This window comes from Triplophysa rosa, linkage group LG14, assembly GCF_024868665.1.
Source record: "Triplophysa rosa linkage group LG14, Trosa_1v2, whole genome shotgun sequence".
Classification (NCBI taxonomy): domain Eukaryota; kingdom Metazoa; phylum Chordata; class Actinopteri; order Cypriniformes; family Nemacheilidae; genus Triplophysa; species Triplophysa rosa.
This window is the reverse complement of record NC_079903.1, coordinates 19,580,627-19,597,533: the sequence shown is the minus strand read 5'-3', so window position 1 is coordinate 19,597,533 and position 16,907 is coordinate 19,580,627. Positions and strand designations below refer to the sequence as shown.

At 40.3% G+C, this 16,907-nt stretch overlaps 1 protein-coding gene across 4 annotated transcripts in view; it reads left to right on the top strand.

The window, feature by feature from the left end:
* Positions 1-16,907, top strand: part of fat3a (FAT atypical cadherin 3a) — a 119,474-nt gene that overhangs the window by 81,346 nt on the left and 21,221 nt on the right. For all 4 annotated transcript variants that reach the window (XM_057350397.1, XM_057350395.1, XM_057350396.1 and 1 more), the window contains 5 exons: positions 827-966; positions 3,424-3,699; positions 4,552-4,762; positions 5,428-9,537; positions 15,626-15,822. In XM_057350397.1, the coding sequence (XP_057206380.1) occupies positions 827-966; positions 3,424-3,699; positions 4,552-4,762; positions 5,428-9,537; positions 15,626-15,822 (4,934 nt within the window). The remainder of the gene's footprint in view (positions 1-826; positions 967-3,423; positions 3,700-4,551; positions 4,763-5,427; positions 9,538-15,625; positions 15,823-16,907) is intronic.

Genomic DNA, 16,907 nt, shown 5'->3' with positions numbered 1-16,907 from the left:
AACATTCTCCCCTCACGTGATGCATGAAAAGTACCATAAAAACGATCTGGACATTGTAAGCTCGTATTCTGAAGCCACATGATAGCTTTGTGTGTGAAATTGAAAGAAATTCAAGTCATAAAGTGTGGCTTCATCAGTGTTGGTTTGTATTGCTCTGCTTGTCATATCAGTATACCAGGTTTAACGTCAGGGGTTTTCACGTGTTGCGATGTGCCAAGATGCAATATGCAGAAATGCAAATGAGTCTTGAGAGCTGTGACGCTAGACGTCAAGTTAAATTTCAATCTACACCTCACAAAACTAATCTGTGACTTGAGTTAATTCAGAATATATGAACAGCGTGTATTTGTGTGTGATGCGCAGGAATTTAAAGATGAAACTTTAGCCTTAAAAGAACCAATTTTCCCTTTTGACTATCTTTAGATATGATGCACACACACACATTAGATATCATATGTGTCAGAGGCGATGTGTGTGTTTGTGTCTGTCTGCATATATTGTATGCCTATTTATTGTGTTGCATACGGTTGTGTGGATTTTATGTGTGCCTGTGTGCATTGCATACGTTAAATGTGTGTTATGTGTGCATTTGTTGTGTATGTATTGTACACAAAGACGAGGTAAAATAAGAAAATCCTTTTACTGCTTCTGTTAACACTGTAGCGCCTCCATATGGAGCACACTGGTATTACAGCTGTGTGAATTTCAAACTGTGTGCCAGCATATATGTGTGTGTGTGTGTGTGTGTGTATGTGTGAGACATCTTCCCCTCTTTTTTGAAGGAACTGCGTTTGAAAAGTGTTTAATCATGTTTTCTCTCTGAAAGGTGGAGACACGGACAGCACGTTTGACGTTGAGAAGGGTGTAGGCACCATTGTCATCGCTAAACCTCTGGACGCCGAGCAGCGATCGTTTTATAACCTCACTGTGGAGGTTACAGACGGGACGAATGTAGCACACACTCAGGTAAACGCACAGTTGAACAAACACAGTTTCACAGACACAAAAGTACACAGGATGTACAATGGCTCTGTTTTCAAACCTAGTGAGCTCCCTTGCTGTCTGCTGCCTACATAGGCACCCTCTAAAGCACAGTTTATACTCGTGCGTGGGACCTACGCCGTAGCCTGACGCGCACCTCTCCAAAAATGTAACCGCGTCAACTCAACACGGACCCTACGCAGACCACAATTGCTGTGATTGGTCTGTTTGAACCCCTCCCTCGGGTCAAAAAACTCTGCGATAGCGTCATGTTTACTCAAACGCATCAATTCCGAATGAATTATCCAAGTAAATTATTTGTTATTCTGTATTTAAGATCTCAAGCTGCAACAAAAGTGACTGTTTACTTGCCGCTATCACTGCTAATGCTTCTCAAACGAGCTGCTTCTTCTTCGGCTCTTGTCTTGGTTACACAAGCAACACGTGCGTGGACACTGACGCCTAGTGGCCATTGCCTGTCGACACGGACGACGACGCAGAAGTATAAAAGTCTTTGCACATACAGTCCGAAATTTTCGTATGCGTTTTTTCGTATTTGGCTCTGGTGTGTACGGTGTCTCTGAATTGTTAAAAAAGGCCACTCAAAATGCTTGACGGATGCGAAAAACGCAGAAAATCGAACCCGGTCCGAATTTTTTTATGACGGACGAAAATATCGGAGGCAGTGTGTAAATGCGATTGACACAACGTGAGGTCGTATTTATTTTTTAACGTGCGGAAATTTTGGACGCAAATTTCGGACTCAATGTGCAATGGGCTTAAGTGAAAACCGACACGTAGCCTACGGCGTAGGTCCAACGCACGAGTATAAACTGAGTTTAAGTCCAAAAGCACTTCCGGTTTCAGTTTTTATTTATTATTATTTTTTAAATCTTACATATATTTAAATCTTGAAGATATTTGTTGAGCATTTTTAATCGGTTATAAACATGTTGTTCAAATGTTTCTGTAACTGAAACGGGAAGTTCTTCTCTACCAGCATTGTTTACGTCATACGAAGACGTCTATAAGTAACAGGTTTCAAGTGTACTACATAGGCGCACCACAAACAGTTATGTTCTGCTGAATGTAAAAGGAAAGTAAACCTTTTTCATAATAAGCAATTTTTTATTTATTTTCCATTTACTACATTTTTTTTATGCATCACATTTTTTACTAAGCTTGTCAATGCATTTTGATATTACTTCATCGGTGAAAAATACATAAATTCTGCCTTAAAATGAGTCTAAAATAAGAAATCGTACAAGTCAGCATCATGTTGCCGTCTATACGTTTTGGAGCAGCTTTTGCATTTAATGATGCCCTAGGTAAGCATCTCATTAGGTTTTGGAACGGAGCTTCGGTGTTGACAGCATCTGTTTAGTTGATGACTGATGACAAGTATGTCAAGTGTTTGATTGATAACGTCTGTCAGCGTTTGGATTGGTTATCCCTTATGCCACGGTCCTGTCGGATTAATAGCTTCATCACCATGGATACGGTTCTTTTGGTGTGATACGTCGGTCAAGATCAGAGTGTAAAGGACGCACGCGATCGTTCCTGGAAAAAAGAATCAACTTGAGAGAACGAACGTTATTAATGATTGGTTCGTTTATCTTGAAAAGTAGAAACCACCGGGTGATCCGGGTGACAAAAGTTGCTGTTTGGCGTAACCAGAGACGAAATAAAAAGATATATACTCACGCATGCACACAAACAGAAACTCAAAGGCTCACTCATTCAACCAAACGCACATTAAAAAACACAAACACATGAAGAAAAACTTCTGACAGCCGGTGGGAGGGTCCGAGAAGGGACAAATGGGAAAGATGAAAGAGATTGTATTCTTCCTTAAGAGTTCTTTATTTACAAAGTTCTCTCTATTGCTTACGTACATAGACACAAACACACATTCATTCACCGTCTGTGACACACTCACACATGCAGATGGAGCTCAGCGTGTCTCCACAAGGGCGAGTACGAGACGGAAGTACACGTCTGTTATTACTTTATAATTAGATCAGCCGTCACAGTTTGATCTCACACACACATGTATATGCTCACACATGCTCTCACGACAAGTGTCTAAAAATACAAGTTATTAAACGATTATTTGTGTCAGGTGTTTTTTCTCACATTTTTTGATATATTTCAAATGTCAATCACAGAGATACACATAAAACTTACAAAATATATAAACGCATTAATTGCGACACGACTGCTGTTGTGTTACTTTGATTTGATCAAAATGAGTAATCTTAAATAAATGCTTTAATCTCAGATGAACGTTCATTTTCATTACGGTTGAGTTTGTAGTTGCTGTTTTATAAGAAGCCTATTTCTTGCTTTCCACATTTTCTTGCTTACGTTAATGTTTCTTGACAGAACGGTTTTCACACATTAAAGGGTTTGAAGTTCATCCCTGCGGGTGTGTTTTCGCAGGTCCACATTACCGTTATGGACAACAACGACAACGCGCCCGTTTTTTCCCAGCCCACTTATGACATCACCATCGCCGAGGACACGCCTCCGGATACCGAAGTGGTTCAGGTGCTGGCGTCTGACCGCGACGAGCGCCACCGCTTGACCTTTAGCCTTCAGAGCAGCGTTGACCCCAGCAGCATGCGCTTGTTCCGCATCGACCCCAACAGCGGAGTCATCTACACGGCACGCAGGCTCGATCACGAAAGCCGAACGCAGCACATTCTCACCGTCATGGTAATTCGCTAATGAACGTACTGTTTATATAATCAATTTATTTATGTATTATTGTTTTATTTTCAGTTATGAATTATATACAGTATAATATTATAATTATTTATATACATTTTTGTATTGTTTATTTCATTATTTATCTATTTTATTATTTTATTATTAGCAATAATTTTATTGTTATTATTTTCTAATTATTATTTTTTTAATTATCATTTGTTTATTTTATTATTCTCTCTCTCTCCCCCCATTTAATTTCAGTTTAAAGGTAATTTATTGGTGTGCTTACAAACAATAAGGTGTAAAAAAATCAAATACGTAAATATAACTAAATATATCTAAATTTGAAAAAATTGACATTTTAAACAGGCGTGTAAAAGAAACAAACATTGCACAGGTATGTGTGGATAGATTGAGCAGATCAAGGCACTCGCTCTCTCGTTCTCCATGCTTGAGTGCAGGTATGACAGTAACACGCACTCTCTCCTTGTGCTTTGGCAGCCCTCACTAGTTTAATGTCGTCCGCACCTGCGTCGTTCCTCTACTGTGATCTAATTATTGATCTGATCTGTATCAGTCCTTGTTTCCGCACTCCCCTGACAAGAGTGACAGACAGTGAGTGTCATATCTAATAAGCACACGGATAGTCCTGCAGCCGGCAAACTGATGAAATTTGTTAGTATAATCCAGAGAGAGAGAGAGAGAGAGAGAGAGAGAGAGAGAGAGAGAGAGAGAGATGTTATTCACTCCGTGTGTGTTGCTGTCTGTTTGCGTTTGATATCGCTGTCCATCTCAGACAGGTGAATACATTTTTGTTTGTGCCTCTCTCTGTTTTTCCATCCATCTTTCATTCAATAGGTGAAGGATCAAGAGTTCCCGTACCGACGCAGTCTTGCTCGCGTGCTGATCGGTGTGGAGGACGTGAATGACCACACCCCTCAGTTCACAATGGTGATGTATGATGGACAGGTGTATGAATCGGCTGCTCTTGGATCAGCTGTTCTCATGGTGACAGCACTCGATAAGGACAAGGGCCAGAACGCTCAGATCACTTACAGTATTGACTCAGGTACACACGCACACAACCAGTCGAAACCAGAAATTTATTTTCTATTATTTAAAAAAACTTGGTGTTATGCTTAAATACTTGCAATTAGTTTTAGTGATATGTAAATTGTGCGTATGTTTTATTCTTTTTTATGTACATTTTTTAATGTCTGCTTTTAATTCACTTTGTGATTCAGTTCATCGCACAACATGAGAAGTTCTTCAATTCAGTTTTATGAATGAAAAGCGTAGATACTTTCAAGAAATATGATTAAGTGTTTTGATTTAACATGTTTTGTCATTACATAATTCCTGCAATTTGTTTTTTATAGTTTGATGTCTTATTATTATTATTTTTTAATATTATTTATTAATTTAAGTAATCAATTTAAGTAATACAAATATATTTTGTTTCTTTAAATTAAATGTAAAACAACAATTTATATTACAAAAATGTTATAAAAAATGAAGCATAGATACTTTCAAGAAATATGATTCAGTGTTTTATTGAACATTTTTGGTCAACACATAATTAATTACGTTTTTGTTAGTTTTGATGACTACTTAAATTAATAAATAATATTTTTAAAATAATAATAATCAATTTAAGTTACAGAATTTTATTTTATATTTACATTCAATTGAAATTTGAAGCATTTTAATTGAATTTCTCTTTCTTTCTCTCAGGAAACGCAGGAAACACTTTTCGGGTTGATCCTGTTTTGGGCATCATCACACTGGCTCGAGAGCTAGACGTCTCCAACATCGGTCACTACGTCTTATCTGTCAAAGCAACTGATAATGGATCCCCAGCGTTGTCTTCAACAGTCATTGTCCGTATTGCAGTCACCCTGTCTGATAATGCTGCTCCCAAGTTTCCTCAAAGTGAATATCAGGCAGAGATCGCGGAAGGTGTTGCCATAGGAAGTTCAGTTATCACAGTGAACGCCCTCAGCCTCTCCACGGTAACCTACGACATTCGCCGCGGCAACAGCGACCGGACATTCCGCATTAACCAGTACAGCGGAGTGATCACTACGCAGAAATCACTGGACTTTGAGACACTCTCGTCATACGTGCTAACAGTCACCTCTAGCAACATGGCGGGTCAAGTATCTAATGCTACAGTAACCGTTAACATTCTCGATCAGAACGACAATGCTCCAGTGTTCCAGCAACTGCGGTACCACGGTAGCATCAGCGAAGGGGCGGGGCTCAACAACGTTGTGCAGAGCGACGATGAACAACCTCTGGTCATCCGAGCGACGGACGCTGACCGTAACCACAATGCACTTTTGGTTTATCAGATCATGGAGGAATCCGCCAGACGTTTTTTCACTGTAGATGCTGGCACTGGATCTATCAGAACAATCGCTCCGCTCGACCACGAAACCACACCTACGCTTCGTTTCCACGTTAATGTCAGAGACAGCGGACATCCGCAGCTCTCAGCCGAGCGGCCTGCTGAAGTAACGATCGAGGTACAGGACGTCAACGACTGCCCTCCTAAATTTTCCCAAGATTCTTATGAAGCCGTCCTTCTGCTGCCAACATACGAAGGCGTTGAGGCCCTACAAGTTTTCGCCACCGACCCTGATGGAAACGGCCAGTCAGAGCTCACCTACTCTTTGACGGATGGCAGCTTGGAACATTTCAGCATAGAGCCAAACACTGGACTTTTGATTGTAAGGAACAGTTCATTTAGCAAAGAACGGTTCAGGTTTAATGTCCGTGTGTCTGACGGACGTTTCTCCAGTTCAGTTCTAGTCACCATCCTGGTACATGAGGCTTTGGACAGCGCCTTGGCTTTTACCAACAATGTCTACGATGCCAGCATAGAGGAGAACAATGGCAACGTGACAACAGTGGCTGTGGTGACGGCACTGGGAAACAAACTCAACGAACCCCTGCGGTACACGTTGCTGAACGCCGGCGGTAAATTCCGCATCAAACCGACATCCGGCGCCATCGAGACCGTTGGAGTTCCACTCGACAGAGAGGAGAAAGAGGAGTACGGATTGCTTGTGCAGGCGGGGCGTGAGGAAGACCGCCTTCGTGTCGCAAGGGCACTGGTTAAAGTTCGAGTCACGGATCTAAATGACAACGCTCCGGTTTTCATTGGCTTGCCATATTATGCTGCGGTGCAAGTCGAAGCCACTCCAGGAACTGCGATTTTTCGAGTCACCGCTGTTGACCGTGACAAAGCGGAAAATGGAGAGGTCAACTACTTTCTCCAGGATGAACTTGGACATTTTGAGATGGATCGTGTGAGCGGTGAACTTCGCCTGAGGAGAGCTTTTGAAGTGGATCTCTCCAGTGTGGAATATCAAGTTTTGGTGTTGGCACGTGACATGGGCACGCCGTCTCTGTCCTCTACAGTCACATTTCCTGTTACGGTGGTAAACCGAGCAATGCCAGTGTTTGACCGACCCTTCTACTCAGTAAAAGTGAGTGAAGATGTACCAGTTTGGACTCCTATTCTGGGCATAAATGCCAGCAGCCCCGAAGGCCAAAGTGTCCTCTACACGATCACCCACGGCGACCCGGGCACACTCTTCTCCATCGGATTTGACACGGGGGTCATCAGCGTCATAGCAGCCCTTGACTACGAGACCAGCACAGCATACCGTCTCATCGTCAGAGCTACCGACTGCCTCACGGGCGCTCGTGCCGAAGTCGATGTCGAAGTCACTGTTTTAGACGTCAATGATAATCCTCCCGTGTTTGAGCAGCCATCATACAAAGCTGTAATTTCTGAATCTGTAATGATTGGAACCGCAGCACTGCAGGTGCTCGCAACAGACGCCGACTCAGAGAAAAACGCAGCCGTGCGATATCAAATCATACCTGACCGAAACAACAGCACTGAGCACTTTCACATCGACAGCAGCAGCGGGTTAATTCTGACCGCCCGCTCTCTAGACCACGAAACCATCCAGCGTTACGTTTTCCTCGTCAAGGCGACAGATAACGGCTTTCCGCCTCTGAGCAGTGAAGTGTGGGTCACTGTAGATGTCACAGACACAAATGACAATGCACCTGTGTTTAACCAACTCCTTTATGAGGCCTCTGTGAATGAATTGGCACCCAAAGGGCACTTTGTCACCTGCGTGCAAGCATCTGACGCAGACCGTTCCGATGCTGAGCGTTTGCAGTACGGCCTCGTATCTGGAAATGAGAGAATGCTGTTTCAGCTACATGCGTCCTCGGGTGTCCTCACCCTGAGTGGGCAGCGGCGTGCGCAACGCATGCCTTTCGCCGTCACCCTGAACGTGAGCGTCTCGGACGGAGTGTTTACCAGCACGGCCCAAGTGCACGTTCAAGTGGAAAGAGCCAATCTGCATGCCCCGCAGTTCACACAGGGATTGTACGAAGCAGACGTGAGAGAGAACGCGCCGGCGGGCTCGAAGGTTATCGTGATCAAGGCGCAGGATGCAGATCCAGGTCCGTATGGAGATGTGAGGTACATTGTGCTTTCAGATGCAGCACGGGATTTGTTCAGCATCGATGGAAGCGGACAAATCACGACTTTGGAGAAACTTGACCGTGAAGACAGGGATGACATAGTGCTGTCTGTTGCAGCTGTGGATGCAGGCGGGCGCTCTGGATATTGCAGTGTGCGAGTCACTATATTGGATGAGAATGACAACACGCCGCTGTTTGGAGCCTCGGAGTACCACGCTAGCGTGCGGGCTGATGTTGAATTGGGTACGCTCGTGACCCAAGTGCAGGCTTGGGATGCAGATCAGGGCGCAAATGGACAAGTGAGTTACAGTCTGTACAGCGAGGCCAGTCTGCAAGTAACTGAGCTTTTAGATATCGACCCAGACAGTGGTTGGGTTGTAACAAAGGGCAATTTTGCACCCCTACGTGGATCAGTGCTGTCCTTTTTTGTTAAAGCCTCTGACGGGGGTGCACCCGTCAAACATTCCCTTGTGCCTGTCTACATACATGTCCTGTCAGCCGACGCCCACATCCCTGCCTTCAGCCAGCCACAATTCTCCTTTACTGTGCCCGAGGACACGCCCATCGGGTCTCCGATTGGGGCTGTGCATCTACACACCTCCATAAGCCACGCCTCTCTACCTGTTAGTTTCTCAGCCGTGATTGGACAAACCCCAGCGAGTAACAGTGATGCAGTGTTTGTGGTGGATAAAGAAAGTGGCATGATCAAACTAGACAAAGTTCTGGATCGAGAGCTGACCCCCGTCTATCATTTTAAAGTGCTTGCAGCCTTGCAACAAGGACGGTTGGATGCCGTGTCTGCCGTTGATGTAGAGGTCAAAGTTCAAGACATCAATGACAACAAACCTGCATTCGAGTCGGATGCTTATGAAACATCCGTCACTGAGGGTCTTTCCCCCGGGACTCGGATTCTGCAAGTACGAGCTTCGGATCCTGATTGGGCGGCAAACGGTCAGGTGACCTACAGTCTTGCGCCGCCCGGGTTGCTGGGTGACTCTATGGGTGAGGATATAGAGGAACATGGAGCGTACTTTACCATTGACAGCAGCTCTGGTTGGATTTCAACGCTGAAGGGGCTGGACCATGAACAGAGCCCCGCCCACAGTCTAACGGTCTGGGCGTTTGACCTCGGTGACCCTGCCAGCCAGTCGTCTTCGACAACTGTAACCATAGCAGTGAGCGATTCTAACGACAACATCCCACAGTTCCTTCAGCCCCGTTACTATGGCAGTGTTCGTGAGAGCGATGCACCTGGTGAAGTGGTGGCCGTGTTGAACACACGTGACAACGACAGCTCACCTGGAAACCGACAAGTCACCTATCATATCACAGGTAAGAACAACAAATTGTGTGTGTAAGTGGAGATGTGTTTTTAATGTACCGTTTTGTTACTTCAGAGACTTAAAAATACTTAAAAGTTCTTGTTTTAATGTGTTTATTGTGATTTCTAGTACAAATATCTAAAAACCCTTAAAACAAAATCAATATGTAAGATAAAAAGATATTTACTTTAGACCTGTCCTCAGAATATGTATCTGGAATATAAGTGTATAAAGTCTCACAGAAGTAAAAGATTTTTCTACATTTTTAGCATGTTCACTGCACAGTATTTTTGTTTTGTTTTAGAACAAATGATAAGATATTAAGTTCTTGTTTTATGTTCTTGTTGAGTTTATGCTTAAAACTGGCTAAAATCTGCCAATGGGGTAAGAAAGATAAACCTAAATTAAATTTATTAAATTAAGTTAAAAAATATTGAATAAAACTTATTTTACCCCAATTTTGTTTTAAGCATAAACTTAATCACTTTTCATTTTTATCTTTTATTTAGATAAACAAGAAATATCTTAGGTGATTTCCTTCTCAAGTAAATTAGAGATTTTTTTGCATTTATATTAGAAAACGAGACAAAAGTACTGAGTAAGATTTTTTTTAAGGGCTAGTTTACCCAGAAATAAAAACTCTTTTCATGTTGTTCAAAACCTGTAGGATAGTTTCAGAAATGTATCAGTGGTACAATGGAGGTCAATAAAACGCATTCTTCAAAATATCTTTTTATTTGTTTCCGCCGAAGAAAGAAAGTCACACGGGTTTGAAATGACATGATGAGTGTGAGTAAATTATGAACAAATTTTTATTTTTTAGTAACCTATCCTTTTTAAAAAAGTGCAAAAAAAACCCACACATTCCAGATAAATTATCTGAGGAAAAAAGCAATTTGTTATTTTGCAATGTAGACAGAAAGACTAAGGGGGATCTTTTCTGTTCCGTGCACATAGAGAAGTTCAGAAAGATTTACTGTGTCTGGTGTGAGAGAATGTCTGGCTCGCACAAACCCCACTGAACAAATTTGGGATGAATTGACCGTCATCCAAACCCCATCACCCAGCATCAGTACCTGGCCTCACTGATGCTCTTGTGTTTGATTTAGAGCAAATTCACATCGCCATAGTAAAAAGCCTTCCAGAATAGCAGCACGGCTTTTTAAAATGAAAACCTGCATTCTCTCGCACCTGCATCCCTCGTTCCGTTGCCATTATGTATTATATATCTGCGTGCTGAAAATGTAAATGTGACCTGATTTTACGAAGCAGGCGAGAATTAATGTTGAACGCTATTATGGCATGTCAGAAGTCCACGGTAATTACACCTCATCCATTCTTTCTCATAAGTGATTTCTCGCTTTAGAGCTGCTTGCTGGGTTTTGAGGGCAGAAGCGTAACGTTACCGATGTTATTCAAACTGTGATGCATGCGGGTTATACTTGCGGAGATCTGTGATGTGCAAAAGCGTCACGCCGCAGAAGAGCGATAATACTGTGACATTTCAGCAAGTGGGAGTTTAGGTGGAAAGCATCTTTCAAAAGGGCAAAATATATACCCGCTTTTTATCAGCGACTCTTATCCGCTTTTATATTCAGGTGGTGTCAAACACCTCGGTGGGTGACAAGAAACAGATTGCGCACACGGACACGCCTCACACGTGCTCCCGTGCAGCACGCTTGTAAATTAGCTGCTCAGAAACTCATAACATTGAATTAGGAAGCTGCCTTGTTCTATAATTCATGGCTCTTCACACACACACGGAAACACTCTCTCTGGCTGGAACTGAATTTCGATTAAGCTCAGCCTTTACTGTGATCGTGATTTAGACTGCCCTGCCATCGGTAGGTGCAGTCAGTGGTGTAGTCTGGTTTTTTGTAGTGAGTATACTCTGATTCCCCCCCAGCCTACTCATCTGTCCCAGATCGACATGAGCACCACCACACTCACGAATGCATAGAGCAGTGGTTCTCAAACTTTTTCGTTGTAAGGCCCCCTTTGTGTAGAGTGCATCGCTTTGCCGCCCCCCAAATAAAGACTTATAATCTTAAATTTAACATTTTTATTTAAACAAAAACATATTCGGTTATACAATGCTGAAACATCAATTATTTTGTCTGGTGGTCTTATTTTTCTGATGTTTGATTGCATAAAATCTATGATCAATTTCTATATTTCATAAATGCCACAAAATCTGTGTCCCCCTGGATCCATCTCGGGGCCCCCCCCGGGGGCCACGGCCCCCAGTTTGAGAACTACAGGCATAGAGTATGCCTCTATACAGTATGTCATCAAGAGCATTCTGAAAAATTTATTGCAAGCAAGATTTCAATAGCCAATGACAGCTGGGGGGACTTGCTGGTTTTGTTAATCACTGTATAAATCAGTCAGTTAAGAGTTACATTTAGCCTTAGATGTTATATGTATATAATCCCTAAAGCCCAGGTTTGATCAGCTGGCAATTTTCAATGCACATTTGTGATCCATGTGAAAACCCAGCTATAAAGTCATTTATTTGTGATGTACTATTTCTACATAAACCCACCCTGCTAAAAAATAGTATTACATTAATTCTAGTGGTTTCCATTAAATACCATTATGTACCACCATTCTTTCTCTTACAAAATAATAAAAATGTCTTTGGCATTAATGTGTGTTCTATTGATTCCCATCTGCATCTCTTGTGTTTTGGGCAGGGTTCCGTTATTTTTTCAGCAGGGCAACCCACATAATGTAAAGGATATCCTGAGAAAGTCTAGTCTTTAGATTTTGATTTAGTTTGACTAAGGCCATGTCAAAGAGTAAATCATATTGAAATAAATGGTTAAAATCAAACTCTGATGCTCATCACTAATAACTAGATTTTTAGCCTAGAGTGCAGTTACGTCTATTATTGACATTGATAGTTAACTATAATAATCAACAATGAACATTTGTGCAGTTTTATCAAGCACCTGTTGCACTCATATAGATTGCTGGCGGTGTCTCTAGACTGACTTTCACAAGGCTGGCCAGGAGTTCTCATCTCTTATCATCTAAAACAATTATATAGCCTACATTGTTGTATAAGTTATCTCTCCATTTCTCCCTCATTTGATTCAAATCACCACCCAAACTAACGTTTGTGAAGTTGGCTAGTTAGATACAATTTAATATTCTAACAATCCCCTTACAGTTATGTTAATGGTAACAAACATGCTAGTTTTATTAAAGACTACGCAGTGGTTTTAAAAGTTATCAGCAGAAGGTATAATACACCGGCGAACAGAGTGCGCGATTGCGACCCCGGGACACTATCGCGAGGGAGGGGGTCGCATGAGCCTCGTCGGGCTCATTTTCAGTAACACCTGCTGCGTCACCCGAAGCGCCAGTATCTTCAGAGGCAGGTTTACGAAATCACTGAAATAGTGTCGTTTAAATGCTTGCCTTTCATGATCTCCTTTTGTTTCACATCTCCCGGTTGCACCATTGGTCCAAAAGTCAGTGCGTCGCACTTTTCTGACACAAAACGATGTTGTTACGTATCATCGCGCTTTTTTAAGTGGGTATATGGAAATTCTTCATCTTTAGTGGGAATACGGCGTATACCTGCGTATCACGTAGACTACACCACTGGGTGCAGTATTTTTAACAAGATTTACCTCAAACAGCACACAAACACACAACTCGGGTTGTTAGCTAAATTACAGGCTACAACGTGACATACAACACTTGAGTTGTTTAATGTTGGCATGTGCTCTGCCATTTTCTCTCTCTCACTTTCTTATTCTTTTGCTCTCTTTTTCTGTTTCTTCCTCTCTCTATTCTCTCTTTTTTAATCTTTGATTCATTCTGACAATGCTGTAGGTTGCCCTTTTTTCACAAATAGAGACTCTTGTTTTGTGCATTTATGCATTGTGAAAGGTTAATTTATTTAGTATCTTAGAAATACTTATAAGTACTTTTATCATGTAATTTTTTTTACATGGAAAATGTTTGTGGTTTTAAATACGTGAAAATATGTCAAACAAAAACGTTAATACCACAAAGAAAAAAATGATACAAATATTTTAAGAAGTTTAGAAGCTGTCTTTGTAAAACTTTTTTGATTTTGATTTTGATTTATTTTCATTATTATAGACCAATGCATGGTCTTTTAACTTTTGAGGCGGTTTGGTGGGAAATTTGTTGAAATTGTTGAAGAAGCGTTGCATTTTTTTTAATCATTTTTGTTTGGTGTTGTGTTTTTGATATGCAATTTGTATTCAAATTAAAAATTGAGAAAAATATAGTATATAATTCTTACTTTTTTAGTTATATTTTGGGGGCTTTGTTGTACTAGATTTTTTGTGTGCGTAAGTATTAAAGGTAAAAAACACGTAGTCTGGCCAATTCGTTAATGTCCAAATACATTTTGAAAGTACAATCATGTTTTATAGGGAAGTTTTACGAAGCATAACTCGCCGTTTTTAGCTTTGATCGATTTTTAGGTTTATGTGTATCACCAATAGTTTTTGTATTTCATAATAAAAGTCTGACCAATTCGTTAATGTCCAAATACATTTTGAAAGTGCAATCATCTTTCATAAGGACGTTTTATGAAGCATAACTCGCAGTTTTTAGCTTTGATCGAATTTTGGGTGTATGTGTATCACCAATAGTTTTTGTATTTCATAATAAAAGTCTGACCAATTCGTTAATGTCCAAATACATTTTGAAAGTGCAATCATGTTTTATGTGGACGTTTTACGAAGCATAACTCGCCGTTTTTAGCTTTGATCGATTTTTAGGTTTATGTGTATCACCAATAGTTTTTGTATTTCATAATAAAAGTCTGACCAATTCGTTAATGTCCAAATACATTTTGAAAGTGCAATCATCTTTTATAAGGACGTTTTATGAAGCATAACTCGCAGTTTTTAGCTTTGATCGAATTTTGGGTGTATGTGTATCACCAATAGTTTTTGTATTTCATAATAAAAGTCTGACCAATTCGTTAATGTCCAAATACATTTTGAAAGTACAATCATGTTTTATGTGGACGTTTTACGAAGCATAACTCGCTGTTTTTAGCTTTGATCGATTTTTAGGTGTATGTGTATCACCAATAGTTTTTGTATTTCATAATAAAAGTCTGGCCAATTCGTTAATGTCTAAATACATTTTGAAAGTACAATCATGTTTTATAAGGACGTTTTACGAAGCATAATTCTCCGCCAGGAGAGCGAGAGAGAGTAGGTGATGGAACGAGAATGTGTCCAGGTTTTTGTTGTAGAAGCTGCTGTGTGTTATCAGCTCCCAGCTGTGTTAAATGCCGTTCTTTATTGGATAAATAAGGCTGTGTGTGTGTGTGTGTGTGTGTGTGCGTGCGTGCGTGCGTGTGTGTGTGTGTACTATGAGAGTACAGTAATTGGATGCTTGTCAAAGTGGGCAGCTTTGATTAAAGAGTAGTTTCTATTTCATCCCTCTCTCTCTCGCTCGCTTGCTCTCTCTCTCTCTTTGCTGGTGTGTAGTGATAACCTGTGGTAATGAGTAGGGTAGAGTTGTGTGGTTGGTACACTCCTGTAATTCATTAGGAAGGTTATGTTATGTTATTGACCTAATTGACGGATCGTTTAAATGTGAATATAAAGAACTGATTATTATCATTTATACTAATGACCCCATCATCACCGAGTACTAATGGAGATTATGAAGACATCCAGATGATCCTCTGTGTGTGTGCGATCCTTTAAATCCTACAGAGAGACCATGTGACCCCACAAACATAGTAATGCAATTTCAAGAGACTTTATTGGCATGATTGTGTACTTACATTAAACATAAAACAAAAGACATAAAATAACTGCAAACATGAAAGTGCTCCTGCATGTAAACATAGTTTTTGTGCTTTTGTAGACTACACTCATTGTCATCCTTAGACAAATTGTTAAATGCGCTCTCATTTGTGAGTCACTCTGAATTAAAGCATCTATTACATGAATAAATGTTATTGTTAATGTGTCTGTATTGTATGTTTTGGCCGCTGGTGTGTTACAGTCAGTGGTGGATTTTATTGCTACTTAAATTGTCACACACTGTTGAGAGTCTAACTGTCCGTGTCTTTTGTGTGTGTGAAGGAGGAAATCTAGGTGGTGTGTTTGCCCTGGGGCTGGTGCAGGGAGAATGGAAGCTGTACGTCAAGCGTCCGTTAGACCGCGAGGAGAGAGACCTGTACATGATCAACATCACGGCGACGGACGGACTTCACGTCTCCACGGCAACCGTGGAAGTTACGGTCACTGATACGAACGACAACAGTCCCGTCTGTGATCCGGTCAGTAAACGTTTCAGAGTTTGTTTCTTCGCCTTGTGTAATACACAAATGTAATTTATGGACTGCAGGGACAGCTGAGTTGGCAAATCTACACAGTGAAGACAAATGATTACTGGAAAAATCCAGAACTAATGAGTCCTCCTACGGCACCCTGCCTTGTTAAAATCAGGTCAAGTTATGAATTAGGTCAGTCTGTTTACGGAGGGGCATTTAGTGTCTTCAATTCTAGTGAGCTGACTAGACAGCATTCTTAAACACACATGAGCAAGTGAAAACCGTAATGTTTGAACATGTTATGATGACTAAAAATGTTCACTCTATGATTATCTTGGCCAGAAGAATTCAAGATTCAATATAGATTTTTTATTTATTTATATTAATATTATAATAAAATATATTTTGTATTATATTAAATAAATAAATAAGAACATAAATAATTATCTGTTAATAATAATTATTATTATTATTGTAAATATTGTTGTACTAAATAAATAAATAATGTAAATTTCATCTCTAATATTGTAAAATTTTTTGTTGTCTATTATTTTAATAAATGATATGTTTAATTGTATAAATAATAAATTAAATAATGCAATCTTTTAAATATTATTATTATTATTATTAAATATTATTGTATTAAATAATGTGAAATTAATCTTGTTATTTCGTCTTCTCTCATTTTTGGTCAATGATTCACACACTTTTTTGGTTTTAGGGAGGTAGAATAGGTTGTACCCATTGTGGCTGGTACATATCTTTTTTTGTTGGAGTGTCAACCACATACTTACACTAAATTATTTATTATAGTATCATATGTGTAATATTAGCATACTATTAATTATCATTAATAATTACTATTAATATGGTTATTGTCAACATATTGTGACTCCTCAGCTTCCCTGTTTTTAAGGAAAATCTTGGTTTCTTTATGAAAGCCTCAGTGTTCAAAAGCTGTTTTATATTTACTCTCGTCTCTGTACTGGAAAGCACAGAGCACTAAAGAAATGTTCCTGTCTGAATTTCCCTGAAGCTGAGCTCACCTGTACAACAGCAGTGAACTTGTGTGTGTGTGTGTGTGTGTGTGT